Raw genomic sequence first — 22,567 nt, forward strand, 5'->3', positions numbered from 1 at the left:
GTATTGCCATCTGAAAGCAGTAGAAAAGGGAAATTTTATGTCAGATCTAACAGCAGCTTGTGAAACCATATTGATGAAAGTGGGTTTAAGAGTGGAGACTTTGTCAAGAAATTATGAGAAAGTCAAAAAAACAGTAAAAGCATATGACTGGTTAGAAAACAATGTTATTCTGCTGAATCCAAGTGTGGAAATGGTTTCCGATTCCTGAAAAATATATAGTAAAATATCCATCGAGGCAGTTTAGGAACAGAACGATGAGATTCAGATTTAATGTCTTGAGCACCAATGAAATTCTGACAATCCGTAGCCTAAATATGCAGAAGGTTGGTTGCAGATTTTGCAATGTAACGGAGGAAAAAGAAACTTTGCTGCATGTATTACTGGTCTGTCCCAAATTAGCTCAAGAAAGAACTGATTGTTTTTCAAAATTTGTATTAGATACAGCCAATGTTGATCGAGATAAACTATGGAAGGAAATGTTACATGGACACCTAACTGCCTTAAAAATGAAAGTACATACATTTTTATATAACATATGTGCCCTGGAATGGTCATTAAGGATGGATCCTAGTTACAGCAGTGTTTCTCGCCTTTGGCCTAATACTAATATCTAAGACTATGAAGCAACTACTGATCGATGTATTTATCTCAAAATGTAACCATGTTATGGAAAAGAATTTTAAGTTAAGATTGTTTTAAATGTTAGATGTATTCGCATGTTTAGAACAATTAAGAATACTAAGGTAAATCCTATGAAATACGTGCTATATCTTTTAGGAATGTTTCATGTTTTTATTCTTTTAATCGATGTATACTTATGAATTTTGGAAAATTTTGAAATTGTTGGTAGATTTTGTAAAATTGTAAAGGTTTAAACAAACCAAAATAATAAAGATAATAATAATAATAACTTTTACCTTCAATTTTTTTATAAAGATGTTTGACTCCCTCGCTTCTTCCTGTGTAAATCCATGAACAGCATGTTATCTTGTGGGCATTTGATAAGTCTAAATGACTGCAATAGGTTCCATTCTAGACATGATCTCAGAGATTTTAATCCTAACTCGTATCACAATGCAGTTATTGGAGTGGACAGAGGGAGTCCCAAAGCCTTTTTCCATACTCGCCCCTTCCAATAATCCCAGTTTAGGTCCCAGGCGTGTGATTCTATATCCAAACCGTACAAGGGAGTGGGGGTGATTTTGCCCCTATAGAACGTGAGCATTAGTTTCAATGAGAACTTGCAGAATGTGGTTCGTTTTTCATTTGGGTTGTGAGCTGGTCTATTTTCTCACCCAATTTCTCTTTCAATAATGTACCATTGGCATGGGATAACAGTCTAATGCCTAAGTATTTGGCTTCCACTACCGGCTTAATACATGTTTTCTCCAGCTGCCTGGAGTTTATCTGGGCATTTTTTGCCCGATTGTCTATCCTAAGGATGTTGGTTTTAGCCAGGTTAATTATCAGTTCGTTGGACCCAGCATAATTGCTTATGGCATCGAGCAGCCATTGGATTACACTACGGATGAAATCCAAAAGCAGGATGACATCAGCATAAGCTAGCCAACACACCCTTTGTGATCTAACTTTAGGACTAATGAAAGCAACACTTTTCAGATGTTCTTTACTGTCTGCTAGGTACATATTGAAAAGAAATCGAGCAAAAATGCAGCCTTGCCTCACAACTCACCCAATCGATATCGTTCTTGTCAAAAGGCCAGAGCCGTCCAATCTAACAACTATTTTCGTGTCCTCATGCAAATACACCAAGATTTGTAATAACCCAGGATGGATGCCCAAGTTGTTCAGCTTTCTCCACAGTAAGGTCCTATTCACTGTGTTGATGGCTTTTGTGAAATCTTTTAGCGCCACATACACAGGTGCACTGCCCACTCTCCATGAATTATCCCTGAGCGAGTTCACTACTAGGCCATTCAGAGCAGAAGAAAGACCTCTCCTGAAACCAATCTGCGCTTTATCTAGTATACCCTGGGTTCGCGCTCAGAAACTGCTGGGTATTAAGCGAGTTATAAATAACCCATTACAATTACAATTATTGGTCCCATTTGCCCAGCGCTCTAGTTCCCTTAAAACCATACCAGCAAATACCTTGCTGTCTGCATCTAGGAGGGCAATCAGGCGATATTTGTTAGGATTCGTCCAATCGTCCCTCTTAAACATTGGTACTACCACTGAAGATTTCCAGCTAGAAGGGTACTGTTCAGTTTCAAAAGAGTTCATGGATAACTCATATAGCATGGGTCACCACACTCCTATATTCTCCTACATTCTCATTCAGTGTGTAGTTGGAGATACTATTAGGGCCAGGTGCTCTGGAACTAGATGCTTTGTCAATTAAATCTCTATACATTTCCAAACTCGGGGGAACCCCTCCCGGCTGATCTTTTTGCGGATTCGTTGTTAGATCATGAGGCAGAGGGGATTTAGCCATTTTGTATTTCCCTATTCGGAAAATGTCCAACGTTCACGCGGCAAGGTGGAATTGATTACTGACTCACAGCCACTCGGGCCGAGATCTGCTCGCCTGGGATCTTATTCACCTGTGTTTCAGTATTTACAAAGGTTTTCTTCTTAGATGAAATTGATGTAGAAGCCTCCTTTCTAGGGGCTTTCTTACTCCTAGTTCGTTGGGTTCGGATCTTCTTGTTTCTTTGGGCAGTAGTTGAGACGATGCAGAAGTGTTGCTGTCGTCATCAGTGGCGTCAATGATCTTGATACTACTTAAGTTATTCACGCAGCAATTGGTCACCACGACTCATTTTTACTTCTTCTCTCTACTCGTTCGCTCCCGTCCTTAGAGGACATGATTCATCTGAGAGATCCAAGTGTCTCCGAAATTTCCTCAAGCCCCTCATATGGTTTCCATGCTTTAGCTTCTTTTTCCTATTTTGTTTCTTCTTACGACAGTCCTTAGTTTCAGTGGCATTCAGATGAGGCTTCATAGTAATATCAACCGGCCTCTGTGTTGACTCTTCAACAATTTGAGCCTTGTCTTTATCGATATTCTGTTCTTTAGTGCTTAGGACAGGCAGGGGTGGCTGGTCATTGCTGCTTGTTATGTTCCTGGAAGAGCTTGAGTAGTCCTGCTCGAGTTGGGGTGCACTATCTAGTGGGATGGCCTATGAGTTCTTCTTATGTGCCTCATCTCATTAGCCATCTGTTTATCTATCTTTTGGCTGTTGGAAGATAGCTGTTCACCCATTGTGGATGAAATGCATTTGATATGTAATTTGAGATCTTGCAAAAATGTGGTAATTAGTAAATAGTAAATAGTTGTTGCAGTGATTTTCAAGGACCTCGTTCATCATTTCAATAGCTAATTTTATTTTGGCTCATTGAAAGATGTTAGAGGAAACCAAGTCTTTTATCTTCTCATATAGGTTAACAAAAGGAGTCAGCATTATATTCAGAGCCGAAATTGATGGGGACGATAGTTTGACTTTCGAGTGGATTGTGTCCTCCAATGTATTCCTCATCTTAGATGTATTCCATCCAGCTTTGCTGCTCTTCGGAAATTTGTTCGGCAGAGGGCGCCGTGCGTTGATGTAGTCGTGTCGATGGTCCCGCGAAGGCCTCCGTCAAGGGTGACGTCATCGGGTGTATAAGTAGCACGCGCGGCGCACGTTGGCCGCAGTTCCGTTTTTCCGCAGTACGTTGCTTCGGACATTCGGCACGCCTCAAGTTCTGTCAAGAAATATAATATAACGAGAACTAATTATGTCCTCGTCATCGACGCCGACCACGACCCCGAGATCGGGTTTTAAGAAATGCAAGTCGTGCGGCTCAAAAATGTCGATCACGGACCCGCACCGCAAGTGTTTATGGTGTCTCGGGGAAGGCCACGACATGGAGGCCTGTTCGAAGTGTCAGGCGATGATGGGGAGGGCCTTGCGAGAAAGTAGAGGAAAGCTACAGGTAGGTCGGAAGGATCGAAAAGCCTCTAGTGTCGAGTCGAGACCCCATGGGGAAAAATCTCCTCGATGCGAAAGGCGTCGTTCTAGATCCCGAAGCGATTCTCATCGCTCGTCGTCTTCGTCGAAAAATTCGAAGAAACAACCCCGTAGGTCTCCCTCCACCTCGTCGTCGGACGAGTCTCTGAAAATGAAATGCCCCACAAAACATTCGTCTACCGAAGAGTGGGAAGCATTCAGGGTCAAAATGATGGAGGTGTTTGAGAAGGCGAAGCCTCGGTCCGCGTCTTCTTCAGAAGCCGGTGGGTTCGTCATCGCTCTGACACTTACGCGCCCTCGAGCCCGGGTGATCGTAAAAGGAACGATAGGGAACCTTCCAGGACACCGAGCGATAAACACTCGAGTCGAGTCAACCGCTCGAGGTCACCGACGCCATCCGAGACCTATCACACCTCTAAGGGGAAACCGTAGAAGGCCGCCTCGACGCCTTCGAAGCAGACCCTGTCGACGACCACTATGTCATCTACGCCGTCGACGCCTTTATCGACGTCGACGCTGAAACCCTCGGCGCCAAAGGCTCCAACCAAGCCAGGGCAGCCAGAAAAAGAGAAGGAAAAAGTTAAAAAAAACTTGTAATTCCTTCAGAGCCTGGTACTACACCTCTTCCTCCTCCTCTCCCAGAGAAGGTTTTCAAGCCTCTCCCTAGGAAGGAGTTTTTCAAATCCTTGACCTCAATTTTTGAGGAGCAGGAGAGATCTGAGGAGGAAAATGTACCTTTTGGATTGGAGTATGGCACCCCAAATGTCCCAGAATGCTTGATCTGAGAGGAAAGCAGAATGAGGGATTTGGTGGAGTCTTTACACAATGCAAGTGGCATTTACACCTCTCCTGAGAATGACTTCGGTAGACCAGATCCAGGAGAGCATGCCAGTCCATTTTACCATCAGTTAATGACCAAGGTGGTAGATTACTTGGGATGGGCTAGACCACCAGCCCAATTCGTCCAGGACGATTTAACAGACATATTGGACCATGGTCCCACTGAAGACCCAGTACTACACTTTCATGCAGCCCTACAAAACAGGGTGGCCAAGAATTGGGAAACTCCGGATTCTATTCCTCCGGTAAATAAATCCCTTGCATTAAAATACCGCCCAGCCAGTAGCGACCCCGGCTATCTGTCAAAACATGCAACTCCCGAGAGTTTGGGTCATACAAGCCGCCACAGCTTCAAACAAACTTGCGTACCCGTCTATCCCTCCAGACAGGGACGATAAGCGTGTGGATGGTTGGGCGCGGAAGGTATTTTCAGCCGGGAGCATGGCATTAAAATCTGCCAACTCCACATGTGCCTTGGCAAAATTTTCGTACACTCTATGGGAGTGCATCGCAATGGCGGCGGAGCACATACCAGAAGGGGAAGAAAGGGAAGGTTTCCTAGCCATCGTTAGAGATGGAAAGGAGGCCATGCAGGGATCCCTTCAATCTGGATTGGACACTGTGGATAGTATAAGCAGGTCCATGGGCACTAGCACGGTAATGCGCAGGTTTGGGTGGTTACGGAAGTCGGGTTTTGCACCGGACCGGACGTACAGAACCGCCTCCTGAACACACCTTTTGACGGGTCTCACCTTTTTGGCAACAAGGCTGACGAGAGCCTTGCAGACCTCAAAAGCAACTGCAAAATCCTTAGGAGCTGCTATTAGGCAACCTCAGCCTTTTCGTGCGCAAGGTCAATCATGGAGGGGACGATCCTATCGTTATTACACCTCATACGGGAAGATGAGAGGAATTGCCAGTCAAAGGGGCCAAAGAAAGGCCACTCGTGGTGGACGAGGAAAACGTGCTAAGCCAGCTCCAGCTGCAGCCTCTTTGCCATCAGCAGCTGCAACATCCGCCACAAAACCACTTTGAGGACTTGCACCACAAAACACCTGTAGGAGGCAGGCTGTCGCAGCATCTGCAAGAATGGCGAGCCATTACTTCAGATGTTTGGGATCTAGAAATAATATCCCAAGGCTATTGCCTTCCTTTTCTAAAGCAACCTCAAAGCAATCCACCAGGGAGACACCCGTTGAAACTTTCAAATCCGCTCCTACTGCAGGAAGTTCTAACCCTGCTGGAGAAAGGTGCTATAGAACCAGTACCTGCAGCGGAGAGGAACAAGGGTTGGTACTCCCCGTATTTTTTGATCCCCAAAAAGGACGGAGGACTGAGACCCATCTTGGACTTAAGAAACTTGAACAAGTTCCTCAGGAAGGACAAGTTCAAGTTGGTTACCCTTTCTCAGATACTTCAGGCCCTTCAACTCCAGGACTGGTTGGTGTCATTGGACCTCCAGGATGCTTATTTTCATGTGCCGATTCATCTCAAACACAGAAAATGCCTGAGGTTCGTAGTTGGCGACTCACACTATCAGTTTTGAGTCCTACCATTCGGGTTGACCTCCGCCCCGAGGGTCTTCACCAAGTTAATGGTAGTGGTGGCAGCGCACCTCAGGAGAGGGGGGATTCATGTCTTCCCCTACCTGGACGATTGGTTGATCAGAGCGCGCTCTGCCGAGCAAGCACCGGATCATCTGAAAGTCACCTGCCACTTCCTCCACAAACTGGGCTTCTCCCTCAATTTCAAGAAGTCACAGATGACACCTTCCCAACAGCTTCAGTACATAGGAGCTGTATTAGACACGTCCTAGGGAAAGAGCTCGCCTCCCAAGTCGAGGGCTCAAGACATTCTTCAGATGGTTTCCAAATTCCAAAAAGCCCATAATCTCCAGGCTTACGACTTTTTAAGGTTGCTCGGCCTCATGGCATGCTGCATCTTTCTGGTGCCAGAGGCACGCTTGAGGATGAGATCCCTTCAATGGGCCCTAAAGACTCAGTGGTCCCAGTTCTTGGGTCAAATGACGGATCTTCTTCAGATTCCGAACAAGGTCAGACAAGACCTTCTATGGTGGACCTGTACAGAGAACATCCTAAAAGGAGAACCTTTTTGGCAACCGTGGCCGGAGATCACAGTAGTGACGGATGCTTCACTCCTGGGGTTGGGAGCTCATGCCAACCATTTGACAATCAGCGGTCGTTGGTCTCCATCAGAGTCCAAACTACATATCAACCTTTTAGAGCTGAGAGCAATCAGACTAGCGCTGAAGGCCTTCCTGCCATCTGTCAGGGGAAAGAATGTCCTGATAATTACGGACAACACAATGGCCATGCACTACATAAACAAAAGAGGAGGCATGGGGTGCAGATTCCCCTGTGCAGAGAAGCAATGCAGCTCTGGTATTGGGCGATTCAGGAGGGAATCTCTTTAACGGCAATTCATCTAGCCGGGGAAGAGAATATGACGGCAGATGCTCTGAGTAGGCAGAGCACGGTATCCCACGAATGGAAACTGGCTCAGGAAGTCATTCAAGAGATCTTCACCCATTAGGGAAACCCTCAAGTAGACCTGTTTGCAACCGGAATCAACCGAAAATGCCAAAGGTATTGCTCAAGGGAATTTCCCCCGAGAGGAGCCCTGGGGGATGCGTTCGTGGTGGAGTAGAATTTCCCACTATTGTTCGCGTTCCCTCCGATTCCCGTCATTCCTCAGGTCATCAGGAGGCTGAGAAGGTTTCGGAGCCGCATGATCCTAATTGCCCCGGATTGGGCGAGGAGAACGTGGTACCCGGACCTTCCAGACATGTCCATCTGCCCTCCAGTACGTCTTCCTCATAGAGGGAACCTTCTCTCTCAAATGGAAGGTCGGGTTCTCCATCAAGAGGTCAAAATGCTCAAGCTTCATGCTTGGTATCTGAAAGGCTGAGATACAGGGATTGGAACCTTCCAGATGACGTTATGGAGGTGTTGCTTTCGGCAAGAAGGCCAGCAACAAAGTCTCTATACCGTTGCCGTTGGAAAAGGTTTTGCAAATGGTGCAGAGAAAAGAATGTCGATCCTTTTCTATGTTCTATTCCGGAAGTATTATCTTTCCTTCTGACCCTAGCACATAGAGGTCTGAATATTGGAACAATAAAAGGTTACCTTGCGGCGCTTTCCATTTTCAAGCGCTCGTCGGAAGAATGCTCCTACTTCAAAATTCCTTTGATAATACAATTCTTAAAAGGACTCACTAGTGTGTTTCCTCCTCACCCATTTCAAGTACCGATCTGCGATCTAAATTTAGTCCTAAAATTCTTGATGTGTGCTCCTTTTGAGCCTATGCACACGTGTCCATTAAGATTACTAATGTGGAAAACAGCCTTCTTGGTTGCTCTAACATCAGCATTAAGAGTTGAGCGAATTGCAGGCACTGTCTTCTGGGCCACCCTATACTGTGTTCCATAAGGACAGAGTTGTGTTGAGGGTAAAACCATCATTTTTACCGAAAGTAATATCTGATTTTCACTTAAGTCAGAAAATTGTCTTACCCGCATTCTATCCTCCACCCCATCCTTCGAAGGAGGAGGAAAGTTTACACAGGTTGGATCCGAAAAGAGCTTTAAGCTTTTATATCTCTAGACTTTCCAGACAACCAGCTGTTTATAGGTTACACAGGAAGGAAACTGGGTCTATCGCTGACAAAACAGACAATTTCACGCTGGATTGTGCTTTGCATTTCAGAATGCTACAGACTAGCTCAAAAAGACCCTCCGGAAGGGTTAAGGGACATTCCACCAGAGGCATTGCCTCCTCCACAGCCCTTCAAAGAGGTGTTCCAATAAGATCCATTTGCGAAGCAGCAACTTGGTCTTCGCTACACACCTTCTCAAAATTATATAACCTGGATGCCTCCCAGTCTAGGGAGCTAACTTTTGGAAAAGCAGTACTATACTCAGCCATATAAGAGTATCGAAAAATCTACCCCTCCCTCCAGAGGAATTGTCCATACTCCTTTGGGAGTCTATCTAAGATGAGGAATACGTTGGAGGACACAATCCACTCGAAGAACAAGTTACTTACCAACTGGTAACATTCTTTCGATTGGATGTTCCTCCAATGTATTCCTCATCGCCCTCCCAGCCTACCACTCTGTAGATTATTCCAGGTTATTGACATCTCAAATCTCGCAAGGCTCATACCTGTCTGCCGTCACAATCTACACAGTACAAGATCAAAGATAAAAAGGGGGAAAAACAGAACTGAGGCCAACGGGCGCCGCGCGTGCTACTTATACACCCGATGACATCACCCTCGATGGAGGCTTTCGAGGGACCATCGACTCGACGACATCGACGCACGGCTCCCTCAGCCAAAAAAAATTCTAAAGAGCAGCAAAGCTGTATGGAATACATCTAAGATGAGGAATACGTTGGAGGAACATCCAATCGAAAGAACGTTACCAGTTGGTAAGTAACTTGTTCTTCTTGTCCATTTCCTTTAAAGTTTTGTGAAGTGGAGCTTGTCCCTGCTTATTTGATTCCTCCAGTGAATCGAATGTCAGATGCTCAGTGAGAAAGGAAGTGGGGATGACATATAGGTCTATACCAGCACCCTTGCTTTGATTGATTACACTAGCCTCGGCTTCCTCATTGTAGCATTCAGCTGATATGCCCTTAGTGTCGTCTTTTGCAGAACAATAGGCTTCTGATAAACTGCGATCAGAAACCCCCATCACAGGGGCACTTCCATGTTGGTTGGTAGACCTTTGCACTGTGTTTTTGAATTATGGTTTTTTGCAACGTTGTCTCTTGTTGAGACCCCGAAAAGATATTTGAGCCTGGAGGTGCATCCTCTCGACTCCTTTAGGAGCAGAGGCGGAGCTAGGCAGCCGCATTCTGTTGCCCACCTTATTAGCAGATGTTTTTAGGGGCCGCTCTAAACCGTCTTCCATTGAAGGCATTGTTACACCTTCCCTCCCCACCATGTCGATTGTAGCTTGTTGCTGTCCCAGGGGCCTTTGAACATCGTGCAGCGACAGGGGACAACTCTCCGCCCTATTGGGGAGGAGCTGAAGCTGATCATGTGCACATAGGTCTGTTTGTACTACTTTAATCACCATTTGGTTGCTTTGTGTAGTGTTCAATACTATACACGGGGGAGTAAGCACTAGTCGCAAGGGTGCTGAGAGACCCCAGTGTCTCGTTCCCACTTTTTACCACTGCGCAGCTTCGACATACAACATATGCCAGATTCAAAGTGCTGAAATAATCACTCGTTAATCTCTGTTTTGTCTCAGCGGCATGTATCTTGCTAGTGCTAGGTACAAAAGCAGATGCCACGCGAGAGGTTCAAAAGAAGCTGAGTCCTGCAGTCATACCCCCTCGTGGTCTGTTAAAGATTTCGCGTAGGTCGAAGCTGTCTTTAACGGGTTGGTGTTTGGAATCTTCCAAGTGTTCAGAGTATTATGTCACAGGCCACATGTATTGTATTTGCTTCCTGTTCACCGACTTGACCGAACCGCTCACTTGGATCACTTAGCTCTGAGCAAACGCACATGAGCGCGAGGACCTTGAATTTTTGTTTCTTTCTCGTAGGAAAATAGGTGTCCACAGGGGTGCCTGTACAAGCATCTTACTCACAGTAGTTTGATGCCGCCAAACCGCTCACTTAGCTTGTTGTGTTGCTAGGTTAAACTGCAAATTCATTGGCAAATTCATTGAGTGTCCAATGGAATGGGGTGGATTGTTTTTTTATTACATTAAGAAGTAGCGGGATTCCACTTGAAGTAGACGAGCAGTGCGTCCTTTACCAAGAGCAACACATGGACATCTAATAAAGGCGCTGTACTAACCCTATTTATTGAGCGATTTCCCGCAGCTAAGTACTCAGGAAATTAATTGAAACTAACTAGTAGTGAAACATACCATTGGTGCATGTGCTAGTATTTCTCCTAATAGACGGCTTTCTCAAGGTTGGTGTATCCAAAAAATAAATTGCATAACAAAATTCTTTCTAAAATTTTACATGAATACATTCATAAATGAATTGATCTACAGTTAATTTGTTGGAAATGCAGTAGTCATACATTTTATGGGTAATAAAGGACTTATCTCATAAAAATATAATCCATTCATTTTTAATCTTCACATCCGTTAATGGTAGTCCTATAAGTGAAGGTTTGCTGTTCATTCTCTTAAGTTGATTCGTTCAATTTAAAGCGACGTTCCACATGTGATCGGATTGATCCTTTCAATTTGAAGCAACCTTCCGAATGAGATTGAATTGTTTTAAATTGAAAGTATTAATCTAAGAGAATGAAAGAGTCAGGCTCAGAGTTCCTTGTAAAAGGTACATTTCTCATCTACCGGTAAGTAGCGTGACTCTCGATATCCCAGTCCGGGAAGTCATAGAGCCACCTCTAATTGAGATGATGGTTGCAGTTTTGTTATGTAGTAAGCATGTAGAAAATTGGTCCAATAACTACAAATAGATTCTAATATTAACTGAAAGTGTGGGAACCATTTATGGATGTTCTATAGTACAATAAACTGTTGTGCCATAAAAGTTTATCAACCAGAGCTTTGCCTAGTTAAATAGCTGTTTTGACCTTTGATGAGTCTGTTCAGCTTAGGTTTATTTTCATTCTCAGGTTCGGGGCTTTGGTGATTTTTGCAGTGTTGCAAATATCAATGTGTGAAATGTACCTGCAACAGCTGCTTTTGGTTATGAATTGTATGTCAGTTTGGATGAAATGGAATAAAGGGATGCTTTTAAGTAATTAGTGTAAACAAATACTTTACTCTGCTGCTTTTGTAATGTACATTCTTAGTACTTAATCCAGGTATCACAATGATAGAAATGAACAGCAGCGGGGATTACTAAAGCAATCAAGGAACAACAGCTAGTACTATAGTTAAGGAAGACATGATCCTAAATGTGGCGAATTGGGGAACATGAATTAAGAGAAGATATTCTTGCTTAAAAAAGAAAGCTTTCAAGTTTGAAAATGTATACTATTACTCAGTTGGACAAAAAGATTGTTTCATCATATATATTGTTTCATTTGTGTTATATCATGTTTTTGTGTTTGCATATGGTGTTCATACCTATGTGTGATTCAAATGTGTTTGATTCCTATATGTTATGTACAGCCCTGGTTTGAAAAAGGCAAAAAGGCATTTATAAGTTCCCGAAATACATGTCACCAATAGAGGGCAATATAAGATATATTTCTAGAACTGAATGTGCTAATACACAACAGTTCTTGAACCACTGAACATCAAGTGTGGCGCATTTGCATGCAGGAGGGTGTGTTCCATGTTATTACTCGGTTGGCTACTGTGATTACGAAATGTGTGTAAATGATATGCAGGTTAAAGAAGATGCAATGGGGTGGCTATGGAGCCCAGCCCCGTTCTGAATGCTTAGAAGAAGATGACATTACTTCATCTGACATCTACATTCCTGAAGAAATTCAGAGCACAGAACAATTTGGGTGCCTAGAAGAGCAAAGGGACTCTGCATTGTGTATGGGGCAACACAGATTTCTTACCAGTGGGCAGGTAAGAGATGTAGACACACGTTTATCTTTGTGTGCCATATAATGTGTTTTCTTGTTTTCTGAATCAGTCTATCCGCGGTTTTAGAAAACTTTCATTTTAAGATCTTCTAAATTTCATTTTTTTAAAAAGGAGAATTGTTAAATGTAATTCTTGTTTTGCTGTAAGGCCAAATTTCTTTATTTCACAGTGCAGAAAGTTATGTTACCCAAACCTTTACCAAACCCTTAATTCACAGAAAAAAAATGTGGGTTTAATTCAATCTGTTCTTGTTAGGTTTCCCACTCACATATGTTGATGTGTTACGAGTTAACCCACATGGTCTTCACTCTGAGTAGGGATGGGCTGTGCAAAGTTGTGGGTCTTCGCCTTAGCACGCTATGTGTAGTTTACTGCAAAACATTGCAAACTTTACAATGTTTTTCAGCAGCACGAATAAATACCAACAAATCTGATTGTGATTATTAGCTCAATCAATGGTGCTCTGTAAGTGATGTGTGCTCTAGCATCTTAAAGCATCTTTTGTGCTAGATGGAATTACAATAATTATCTCAGACCAAATAATCAGACTCAAAGAACATGGCAAAATACTACTTTATTATCAATTTAATAAAGCAGGGCAAACTATCAGACATCGGACTGATGCATGTACACTTACACCTCAACTTGATTACATAAAGGTCTTATACCCCAATATGCGTCACCTATGGCGGCATTCTACGTGGCAAAATACAAAACCTATTAAGGGATGGGATTGTTTAAGGGGAAACATATCTGCTTAAAGAACATATAAGGATTAGTGCATCATTGGCAACCCCTTATCTTAGGGCACGCCTTGAACTACCTTTAAATATGTATAGTACTGATTATAGCGGCCAAAAAACAGTGGATTGGTCTATGCTACATTGCACGTTAGGTTGTCCCTCGACCCCACTGATTGGTTGGCATACTATCCCAAAATTGGACTTTTGGCTCCTTAGCAGCACGTACATGAAACGAAACCTAGGTGTTTGAATCCCATCAGACTACTCCTCATTTTCCCAATTAGTCTAACATCTCTCATCGGTAGGCCATCATCCTTCGGTTTGTAGTTTGACTTTGTTGCCTGCCCACTGTCCTAGAACATTCAAGGGAGTGTGAGCACACCCCTATCTGTTTGTTTTTGACTTCTGAGTCACGTGTGAAGAGACCACGAATTGGTCTATTTCAGCCTTCTATTTACTGCTTTTTGATTTAATTGTGCAGGGTGCTGTTGCTCCTCTTGGCCTCTAGAGACTTGCTCACTCATATGAATTTTGTACACTTTTAATTTACCAGCAGTTTGGCTCTCACAAATGTTTTCTTCTTCCTTCATCTATGAAGAATGTCCCACATTCAGAGCTTATCCATGTACTCCATTTGTGCTCTGTTCTTATGCTTTAAAAATAGCATCCTTAACTTGAGGCCAACCTTGACGCATCCTCGGCTCTGCACAGAAAGCTGTTTTTCTGACAGCCTCAGCCTTTATCTGAGGTAACTTGGTTAAGTTCATCGTGAGCCAGCGTCCATTTTCCTACTATGGCCGTCCTTGACACGTTATATATTCCTCTATAGTAAACTTTTATACATTTTCTTTCTACCTTGCGTTACTGCGTATTTACAATAAATGGTCAGTACTTTACTTCATCTTCTTTAAATCCATGATTACATTAATTTTAGGTACATGCTACTCTTAGTGCTTGGGTTACATTGTTACTTCTAAATATTTTCATATTGTTTCAGCATAGGATTATATATCTTCTTTACGACATCACTTTGTCTTCATCAGATTTCACTTTAACGTCCGTCCCTAATATTCAGTGATGCATTCTGACATCTTGGCAGGTGACATCTTTCCATGTAGCATTCTTCCATGCAACACCCTTCCATAATTTCAGTGCGAGGGTACATTCTGTATGGCTGTCTGAGTTGTAAGTGACTTCAATCCAGAACTCCAACTAAGTCAATGCCTAGTATGGGATGCCCAATGGAAACCCTTATTTATATATTTTTATGTCAAAAGTTCTTTAAATCTGGATGATGACCCTTATATAACGCCCCTCTCTTTGAATCTCCCCGTCCTCACTAAGCCAAGAAGTAGGTTTATTTTGTAAATTAAAAGGTTTATTTGAAGAATTGAACAATATATATATCACACTTTTATGAATAGAATAATATCTGAATAGCACACTTATGTATATGAACGGTGATCAGCAATGGGTAATATTACAATATCAACAATCTCTTTAATCACTTAGGAGTAGGAATAGGAAGGATAAGGTAGCAAGGAATACTTTGTATGGGTTCAAGGAAATGCAAGCTAGGAAACATTGCAACACAGAAATAAACTTGATATGATTTCAATAAAAAGACAATATAACCACTTTTTCCCCCTGTTACTACTCACTCCCCCCAGTATGCAATATGGAGATATGGAGTGAGGGCACACAGGTTTCAGGAATCTTAATCAACAATGCAGTTCAATCCCAGTTCCCCCAGCAAGATTAGAGAGAACAGGTATGATTTTAAAACAGGCCAAAAGGCTTTTGAATGTGATTGCAATGAATGGAAAAATATGCTAAAAATGATTTTACTTTACTAAATGGATTCAGAATTAGTGAAATTACTTTGGATTGGTTCAGGTCAACAATAGCAATGATTCATGAATGATTATCAGATTGAAAACGAAATTCAGCAGTTGAAAACAAGAAACAACTATTTTAACATGTGGTGAAACTGAACCAAACTGCAAATTCGCAGAAACTTTTCTGCGTGCAGCAAAGGAATTGGAATGTTGTTTTAGGTTTGTTAGAAAGCTTAGGATCTTAGCTTCAAAATGACAGTTAAATTGCGGTTCAAAAGTTACAGAGGTTTTTGTGAAGGTAGATTTTTCAGAAACAGAATCAAGATTTCAAAATGACAGATTGCGCTTTAAAGATTTACCAGCAAGGATAGGCTTATACTAAGGAGCTATGAAGAAGCAAGACACTCAACAGGCAGCCACCAGAACAGCGGCGCCTCCGCTCTGATCCCTGTTTGTTAAAACAATTGTCCCTCCTCAGAAAAATATCAGCGCAAAGATGATTATTACTACAATTATCTCAGACAAAATAATGAGAAGAATTCAGGATGGACACAAGATTCTATAATGCAGTTCTGAATAGGTTAGAGTGGTTGGATTGGGTAACTTAATACTAAGAGGTTGGTTATGGACAGTTCTAGACTAAATACTCACTCCTATGGCTTTGGGATAGAATGGGCCCCGTCAAAGATCTGGTCAAGGGTTTGGCTGGGATTCTCTCGCCATGGGACAGGTCTCAGGCACTCTGGTCTCAGCACGGCACTGTGGTCTGCGCGGCCTCTTGGACTGGATCTGATGGGTTCTGGATACAGCTCTGCTCTCTGGGTCTGGATCTGGGTTCTAGCACAGAGTTCTTAGCTAGAATAGCAAAACAGCTCAGCCAGGCTGTTGAATAGTTTGGTTAGGCCCCATGGAAGTTTAGGGGTTAGAATCAGGTTGCAAAATATTCTGAAGGCCTGCTGAGAAGGGTTCAGCTTTTGGCTTGGCCTCTCTGCTTCAAAGTTCTAGAGCTTGGTTCTATGTCTGGATCTATGTCTGGAGTCTGGATCTTCCTGCAGGGTGCTTCGCCAAAAAATCGGTTGATGAGTGGAAAAATGTGTGTTTTGTCTGTCCTCAGCAGTCCCTATTTATGTATTTCCAAAGTGGGTGAGGAGGCTGATTCTCTATGCCCAACCCTCTAAGGATCTTATAGGTCAGAGGATTCCCTGTCCCCTGATTGGAGAAAGGAGCAGCGTGTCATCCTGTGTCATGTTTATGGCTTAGCGGAAAACCCCTCCACTTTGTCTCTGTACAGTATCACTTATTCAAAGGGGTTGTGTCCTCCGACGTATTCCTTATCTTTGATAATACGTTTCCAGCTTGCTGGACTCGGAAATGTTTTCTCTGTAGAAGGCGCTGCGCGTTGACGTCCGCCGATTCGATGTCTCTCGACGGCCACCATATCTGCGCCGACGTCACCATGCCCACTGTCAAGTTTACTAAAGAGATAGGGTTTCAACCCCCTCTCCCGAACCACAGAAGCCGAATAGATCGACCCTCCCGCTGTGGTTGGCACGGGCCTCTGAATGTAAATACACAGATAACCACGTGGCAACCAATGGGGGGAAGACAGAGTTAGGGAAAGGGAGATGGAATGACAAAGGAAAGGTAGGGAACATACAACATGCATTTGCAATACAATACTTAATCCTGAACCACAAAATATAGTCTAGTACTTCCTACTTGATACTACCTGTCTTACTAACCTCCTAAACGCTTAGGGTTCTTAGTTACCCTATACCATGACCATACTTATGGCCGTGTAATTATAACATGTAGCTAACACATAGCGGACAAGAGCGATACGAACTGCATGGCACATACAAGGGAAACTCCCTTACATTAAGTCAACATACACATGGCCCCAAGGACTGACATTGAACATGAGCAAACAGAAGCAGTAACATAACCCAAGTTTTCCCTTCGAATCGAAATGAACAGTTTTGCCCTTAATCTCTCAGGAGAAATATTCCTGCGGTAAGTATTGCCTCATACTTATCCAGGAGAGAATGTTCCAAACAACCTGTGGACTTGTCAAACTTAATTGAGTCTTTTAACGTATCAAGTAAACAAAATTCTTGCCAATATAAACAAACACTTATCAGGATACTTATCTTCGAGTCCGGGTGACTCACAAGTGCACCCGGACGATCTGATATGACGCCGTGAAAAACGCCGCCGCCCCGTGGAGCGGCTGCCACGTATAGAAGTGAAGTCAGCAGTCTGACAGGAAGGAATTGTTCACCGCTGCGTCCCGAGAGGTATGGGGAGCGATGCGCGAAAGCTCACGTTGCATCCCCAGTTAACCAGCAAAGTTAACCATGCTCGGACCAGACGCTCTCGTTACTGCCGAAAGCCTTTGTCCGCCTTCCTGGACTTAAATCATTCGCTCTTCCTCCTGCGTTCCTCACACACGCCGTCGTGGCCGCCCGTGCTGCACAACATTATCAGCACCTGTGCCAGGGCGGTTAACGGCTAAATACACCAGTAATGAACTCCAGCTGTCCCTTAGCACGAATCCAGGACTACATTGCGCCTCTAAGCATGCTGGGAATCGTAGTCTTTTCCCTATTTCCTACAATATTGTCATCAAGGCTTGCCCCAGACCCTATTCCTGACACCCATAAATAGCCACGCGTGGCGTCCGTTGCACAGTTCCGTTTTTCCGCGCTTCGTGGGGCCTCGGAACATCGTTGCTCAGTTCAGTCAGATAACTATTCTACATCTACTCGAAATATACCAACTCGTTCTCGATGGCATCTTCATCGGAACCGACAACGCCGCGATCCGGCTTCAAAAAATGTTGAGACTGCGGTAAAAAAAATTCGATAAGGGATCCACACAGGATCTGCTTATGGTGCTTGGGAGCCGAGCACCATTGTTCGGAGTGTGAGGACTGCATGTCCATGACGGCGAAAGCCTTGAAGGAGCGCAAGGGGAAGCTCGAGAGAGGTAAGTCAGTCAAAACCTCCTCGAAAGTTTCTTCGGCCGAGTCGAGGCATTCGTCTCCTCGCCATCGAAAACATTCCCATTCTAGATCTCGAAGTAGCTCCCACCATTCGTCGAGATCACTCAAAGAAGAGACGTCGAAGATCCTCTTCCTCGTCGTCTTCTGTTTCCCCAGAAAGGGTCTCCTGCCCCACAAAACACAGCTCTCAGGCTGAGTGGGAGGAATTCAGGAAGAAAATGTTAAGCGTCTTCGAGAAAGCGGCTTCGTCCCCCTCGAAGACAGCTGAGGGTGATACCCCGGGTGAAAAACCCAAAAATTCTAAATGCCGCGAGTCGCAGCACCCGGCGAAACATTCCACCCGAGAGCGCCACGGGCCATCGGGTAAGAAGGCACCATCTTCGACGTCGTCGAAGATCCCTTCGATGCATGGATCGGCGCCATCAACGCCGTTGTCGAAGGGTTCTTCGACGCATCGGTCGATCGACTTGACGCCATCGTCGACGCCGACATCGACGCCGATGAAAGAGAAGACCATGGCTACTTCACAGCCAACGGTGATTCCAAGAGCCTCCGGCACGACGCCGAGAACGTCATCGATGTCCTCGAGTAGGATCCCGATCCTCTCCAGTTCTTCGAGGCCTCTTCCGGTTTTCTCTGCGCCCTTTTCGGCGCCTTCGAAGCCTGTCACATCGGCGTCGACGACATCAACGTTTTCTCGACCAATAATGACGAATTTGGCTCCTTCTGCCTTCGAAATGGGTTTTATACCATTTCAGAGGTCAGAGTACCCTGGATTATCTTCAATTTATGAAGAAGGGGAAGATTCTGCCCAGGAAACCTTCGAGTTGCAGAGGACCACACTACCTGTTTCAGAGGGTTACACCTCTGAGGAAAGAAGGTTGAAAGACCTACAGGAGTCATTACATGAGGCAAGTGGGCTGGGCACTTCCCCAGAAGTGGATTTTGTTAAGCCAGACCCAGGGGAACATGCTGAAACACCCTATAGAACCCTGATGGCAAGAATTATTGAATTCATGGGTTGGTCTGCGCCTTCGCCTGTTTTTCAACAGGATGACCTGACAGACATATTAGACAAAGGTCCACAGGATGATCCTGTGGTCCCCTTCCATACAACCTTACAAAGAAAAATTGCATCTAACTGGGAAACTCCTTAAGTTATCCCTGCTGTCAATAAAAGATTATCAGCCAAGTATAGGGTAGCTGCTGCTGACCCTGAATACTTATCGAAACACCCGACTCCAGAGAGCCTGGTGGTCCAAGCGGCAACTTCATCAAGCAACAGGACCGCTTACCCTTCTGTCCCACAGGATAGAGATGACAAGAGGTACGATTCTACGGCAAAGAAAGTCTTCTCTGCTTGTAGTATGGCATTGAAGTCCATCAACGCCACCTGTACGCTCGCCAGGTTCAGTCACACACTGTGGGAGTGTGCTTCATCAGCGGCTGACTGCATACCTGAAGGAGAGGAAAAGGAAGCCTTCCTTAACATTATTAAAGATGGCAAAGATGCCATGTGCGAGTCACTTCAAACTGGCATCGATTCCGCTGACAGTATCAGCAGGGCCATGGCGGCAAGTACAACAATCTGCAGGCACGCGTGGTTGCGAAAGTCTGGCTTTGCTCCAGATGTACAGGCCAGACTTTTGAATATGCCCTTTGACGGCTCTTCATTATTCGTAAAAAAGGCTGATGACAGTCTGGAAAAGCTGCAGACACCTAAAGCAGCAGCAAAATCTTTAGGAGCTACTATCCGCCAAACTCCTTTCCGCCCCTCAGGAACCTCTGGGAGAGGAAAGTCCTTTCGCTATTATTCCGCATTCGGAAAAGGCAGAGGACAGCCGGCTCAAAGAGGCCAAAAGAGATCCACCTGAGGTGGATGGGTCAAAGGTACTAAGGCCGCAGCAGCAGCAGGTGTCTCTTACCCTCGGCATCTGCATCAGCCGCCCCCAAACCACTCTGAGGTCTTTCCACACAGACACCCGTAGGGGGCAGGTTAACTCACCATCTGACGGAATGGCAGGCTATAACGTCAGATGCTTGGGCATTGGAGACAGTTGCCCAGGGTTACTGCCTACCCTTTCTACACATCCCTCAGAGTCATCCATCGGGGAACAGCTCTCTTAAAGTTCCAGATCCGCTCCTCTTGCAGGAAATGATGGACCTGCTAGAGAAAGGTGCCATAGAATCGGTACCTGTAGCGGACAGGAACAAGGGCTGGTACTCCCCCAACTTTCTCATACCAAAGAAGGACAGAGGACTGAGACCTATCCTGGACTTACGAGAATTGAACAAGTTTGTCAGGAAGGACAAGTTTAAGATGATAAATCTCTCTCAGATCCTTCAGGCCCTCCAGCTCCAGGACTGGCTGGTATCTCTGGACCTTCAGGATGCTTATTTCCATGTGCCAATCCATCCCAAACACAGGAAATACCTGAGGTTCGCAATTGGTGACTCTCATTATCAATTTCGAGTTCTGCCATTTGGGCTGGCCTCCGCCCCAAGGGTCTTCACCAAGCCAATGTCGGCAGTGGCTGCGAGTCTAAGGAGGGAAGGGATACACGTCTACACCTATCTGGACGATTGGCTCATCAGGGCTGTATCTTCGGAACAAGCTCAGATCCAGCTAGATTACGTCTGCCACTTCCTTCACAAACTGGGCTTCTCCCTCAATTTAAAGAAGTCACAGATGATACCATCACAGAGACTCCAGTTCATTGGAGCGGTCCTGGACACTTCCCTGGGAAAAGCCTCGCCACCAGAGGTGAGGGCTCAAGATATTCTGCAGATGGTCAACAAGTTTCAAAATGCCCAACGTCTCCCAGCCTTTGACTTTTTGAGGTTGCTAGGCCTCATGGCATCCTGCATCTTCCTTGTGCCAGAGGCTCGCCTGAGAATGAGATCTCTTCAGTGGGCACTGAGAACTCAGTGGTCGCAATTCTCAGGGTCACTGCCACTGTGCAGAGAGGCAATGCAGCTCTGGTTTTGGGCAATTCGGGAAGGAATCTCTCTATCGGCAGTCCACCTAGCCCGAGAGAAGAACTTGACAGCAGACTCTCTGAGCAGGCACAGCACAGTCTCCCACGAGTGGGAGCTAGCTCAGGAAGTCCTTCAAGAGATCTTCGCCCTTTGGGGAACCCCTCAGGTGGATCTGTTCGCCACAAGCACCAACAGGAAGTGTGATCTGTTCTGTTCAAGGGAATTTACCCAGAGAGGAGCTCTGGGAGACGCGTTCGTAGTGGACTGGGAGTTTCCACTCCTTTACGCGTTTCCACCAGTCCCTGTTATTCCTCAAATGATCAGGCGGTTGAGAAGATTCCGGAAAACCATTATCCTAATTGCCCCGGACTGGGCCAGGAGAACGTGGTACCCGGACCTTCTAGATATGTCCATCTGCCCTCCCATCCGTCTTCCACTCAAAGAGAATCTTCTCTCGCAGAAGGGGGGTCAGGTTCTCCATCCAGACACCAGAACCCTCAACCTTCACGCTTGGCTTCTGAAAGGGTGAGGTGCAAGGATTGGGATCTCCCTGATGACGTCATGGAGGTGTTGCTTTTGGCCAGATGGCCAGCAACAAAGTCTTTATACCGCTGCCGTTGGAACAAATTTTGCAGCTGGTGTAGGGAAGAGAATATCGACCCTTTTTCAAGTGGTACACCAACGGTGTTATCGTTTCTACTCTACTTGGCAAACTCAGGCCTTCAAGTTGACACTGTAAAAGGCTAGCTCGCTGCGCTTTCAATCTTCAAGCGCACTGCGGAGGAACCATCGTATTTCAAACTACCTCTAGTGATACAATTTCTCAAAGGATTAACTAATGTTTATCCTCCAAAACCATTCCAGGTTCCCTTATGGGACTTAAATTTAGTCTTAAACTTCCTAATGGGCACTCCATTCGAACCACTTCACTCTTGTTCGCTGAGATTTCTCATGCTTAAAACTGTCCTATTGGTAGCACTAACATCTGCTAGGAGGGTGAGTTTACAAGCTCTCTCCTGTAAACCCCCACATACAATTTTCCACAAGGACAAAGCTGTCCTACAGGTGAAGCCTAATTTCCTCCCAAAGGTGGTTTCTGAATTTCATATTACTCAGAAAATTACCTTACCTTCGTTCTACCCTCCTCCCCATCCGGGGAAAGAGGGAGAAAGGCTACATACGCTGGACCCAAGGCGAGCTCTAAGCTTTTACATCAGCAGAATGGCTAGGATCAGGCAAGCAGACCAACTGTTTGTAGGATACTCAGGTCACAAGTTGGGACTACCCATAACAAAACAAACCATTTCCAGGTGGATTATTTTGGCCATTCTGGAATGTTGCAAACTGGCAGGGAAAGAGCCACCCCAAAGTCTTAGGGCTCATTCAACTAGGGGTATCGCAGCCTCTTCGGCTCTCCAAAGAGGGGTACCGGTCAGAGACATATGTGCGGCTGCCACATGGTCGTCCGCACATACATTCACAAAGTTTTACAACCTGGATTCCTCCACTAGTCAAGAGACCAGATTTGGCAAGGCCGTATTACATTCGGTCCATCCCTAAAGGGATACATAACATTCTTACTCCCACCTCCGATTACATGCCACTGCTATGGGAGTCTGTCAAAT

The 22,567-nt window shown here is 44.9% G+C and overlaps 1 protein-coding gene across 3 annotated transcripts in view; it reads left to right on the forward strand.

The window, feature by feature from the left end:
- Window positions 1-22,567, forward strand: part of INCA1 (inhibitor of CDK, cyclin A1 interacting protein 1) — a 1,084,285-nt gene that overhangs the window by 967,778 nt on the left and 93,940 nt on the right. For all 3 annotated transcript variants that reach the window (XM_069605474.1, XM_069606309.1, XM_069607005.1), the window contains one exon: window positions 12,171-12,360. In XM_069605474.1, the coding sequence (XP_069461575.1) occupies window positions 12,171-12,360 (190 nt within the window). The remainder of the gene's footprint in view (window positions 1-12,170; window positions 12,361-22,567) is intronic.

The sequence above is a fragment of the Ambystoma mexicanum genome, chromosome 1p, assembly GCF_040938575.1.
Source record: "Ambystoma mexicanum isolate Mex_15411 chromosome 1p, UKY_AmexF1_1, whole genome shotgun sequence".
NCBI lineage: Eukaryota > Metazoa > Chordata > Amphibia > Caudata > Ambystomatidae > Ambystoma > Ambystoma mexicanum.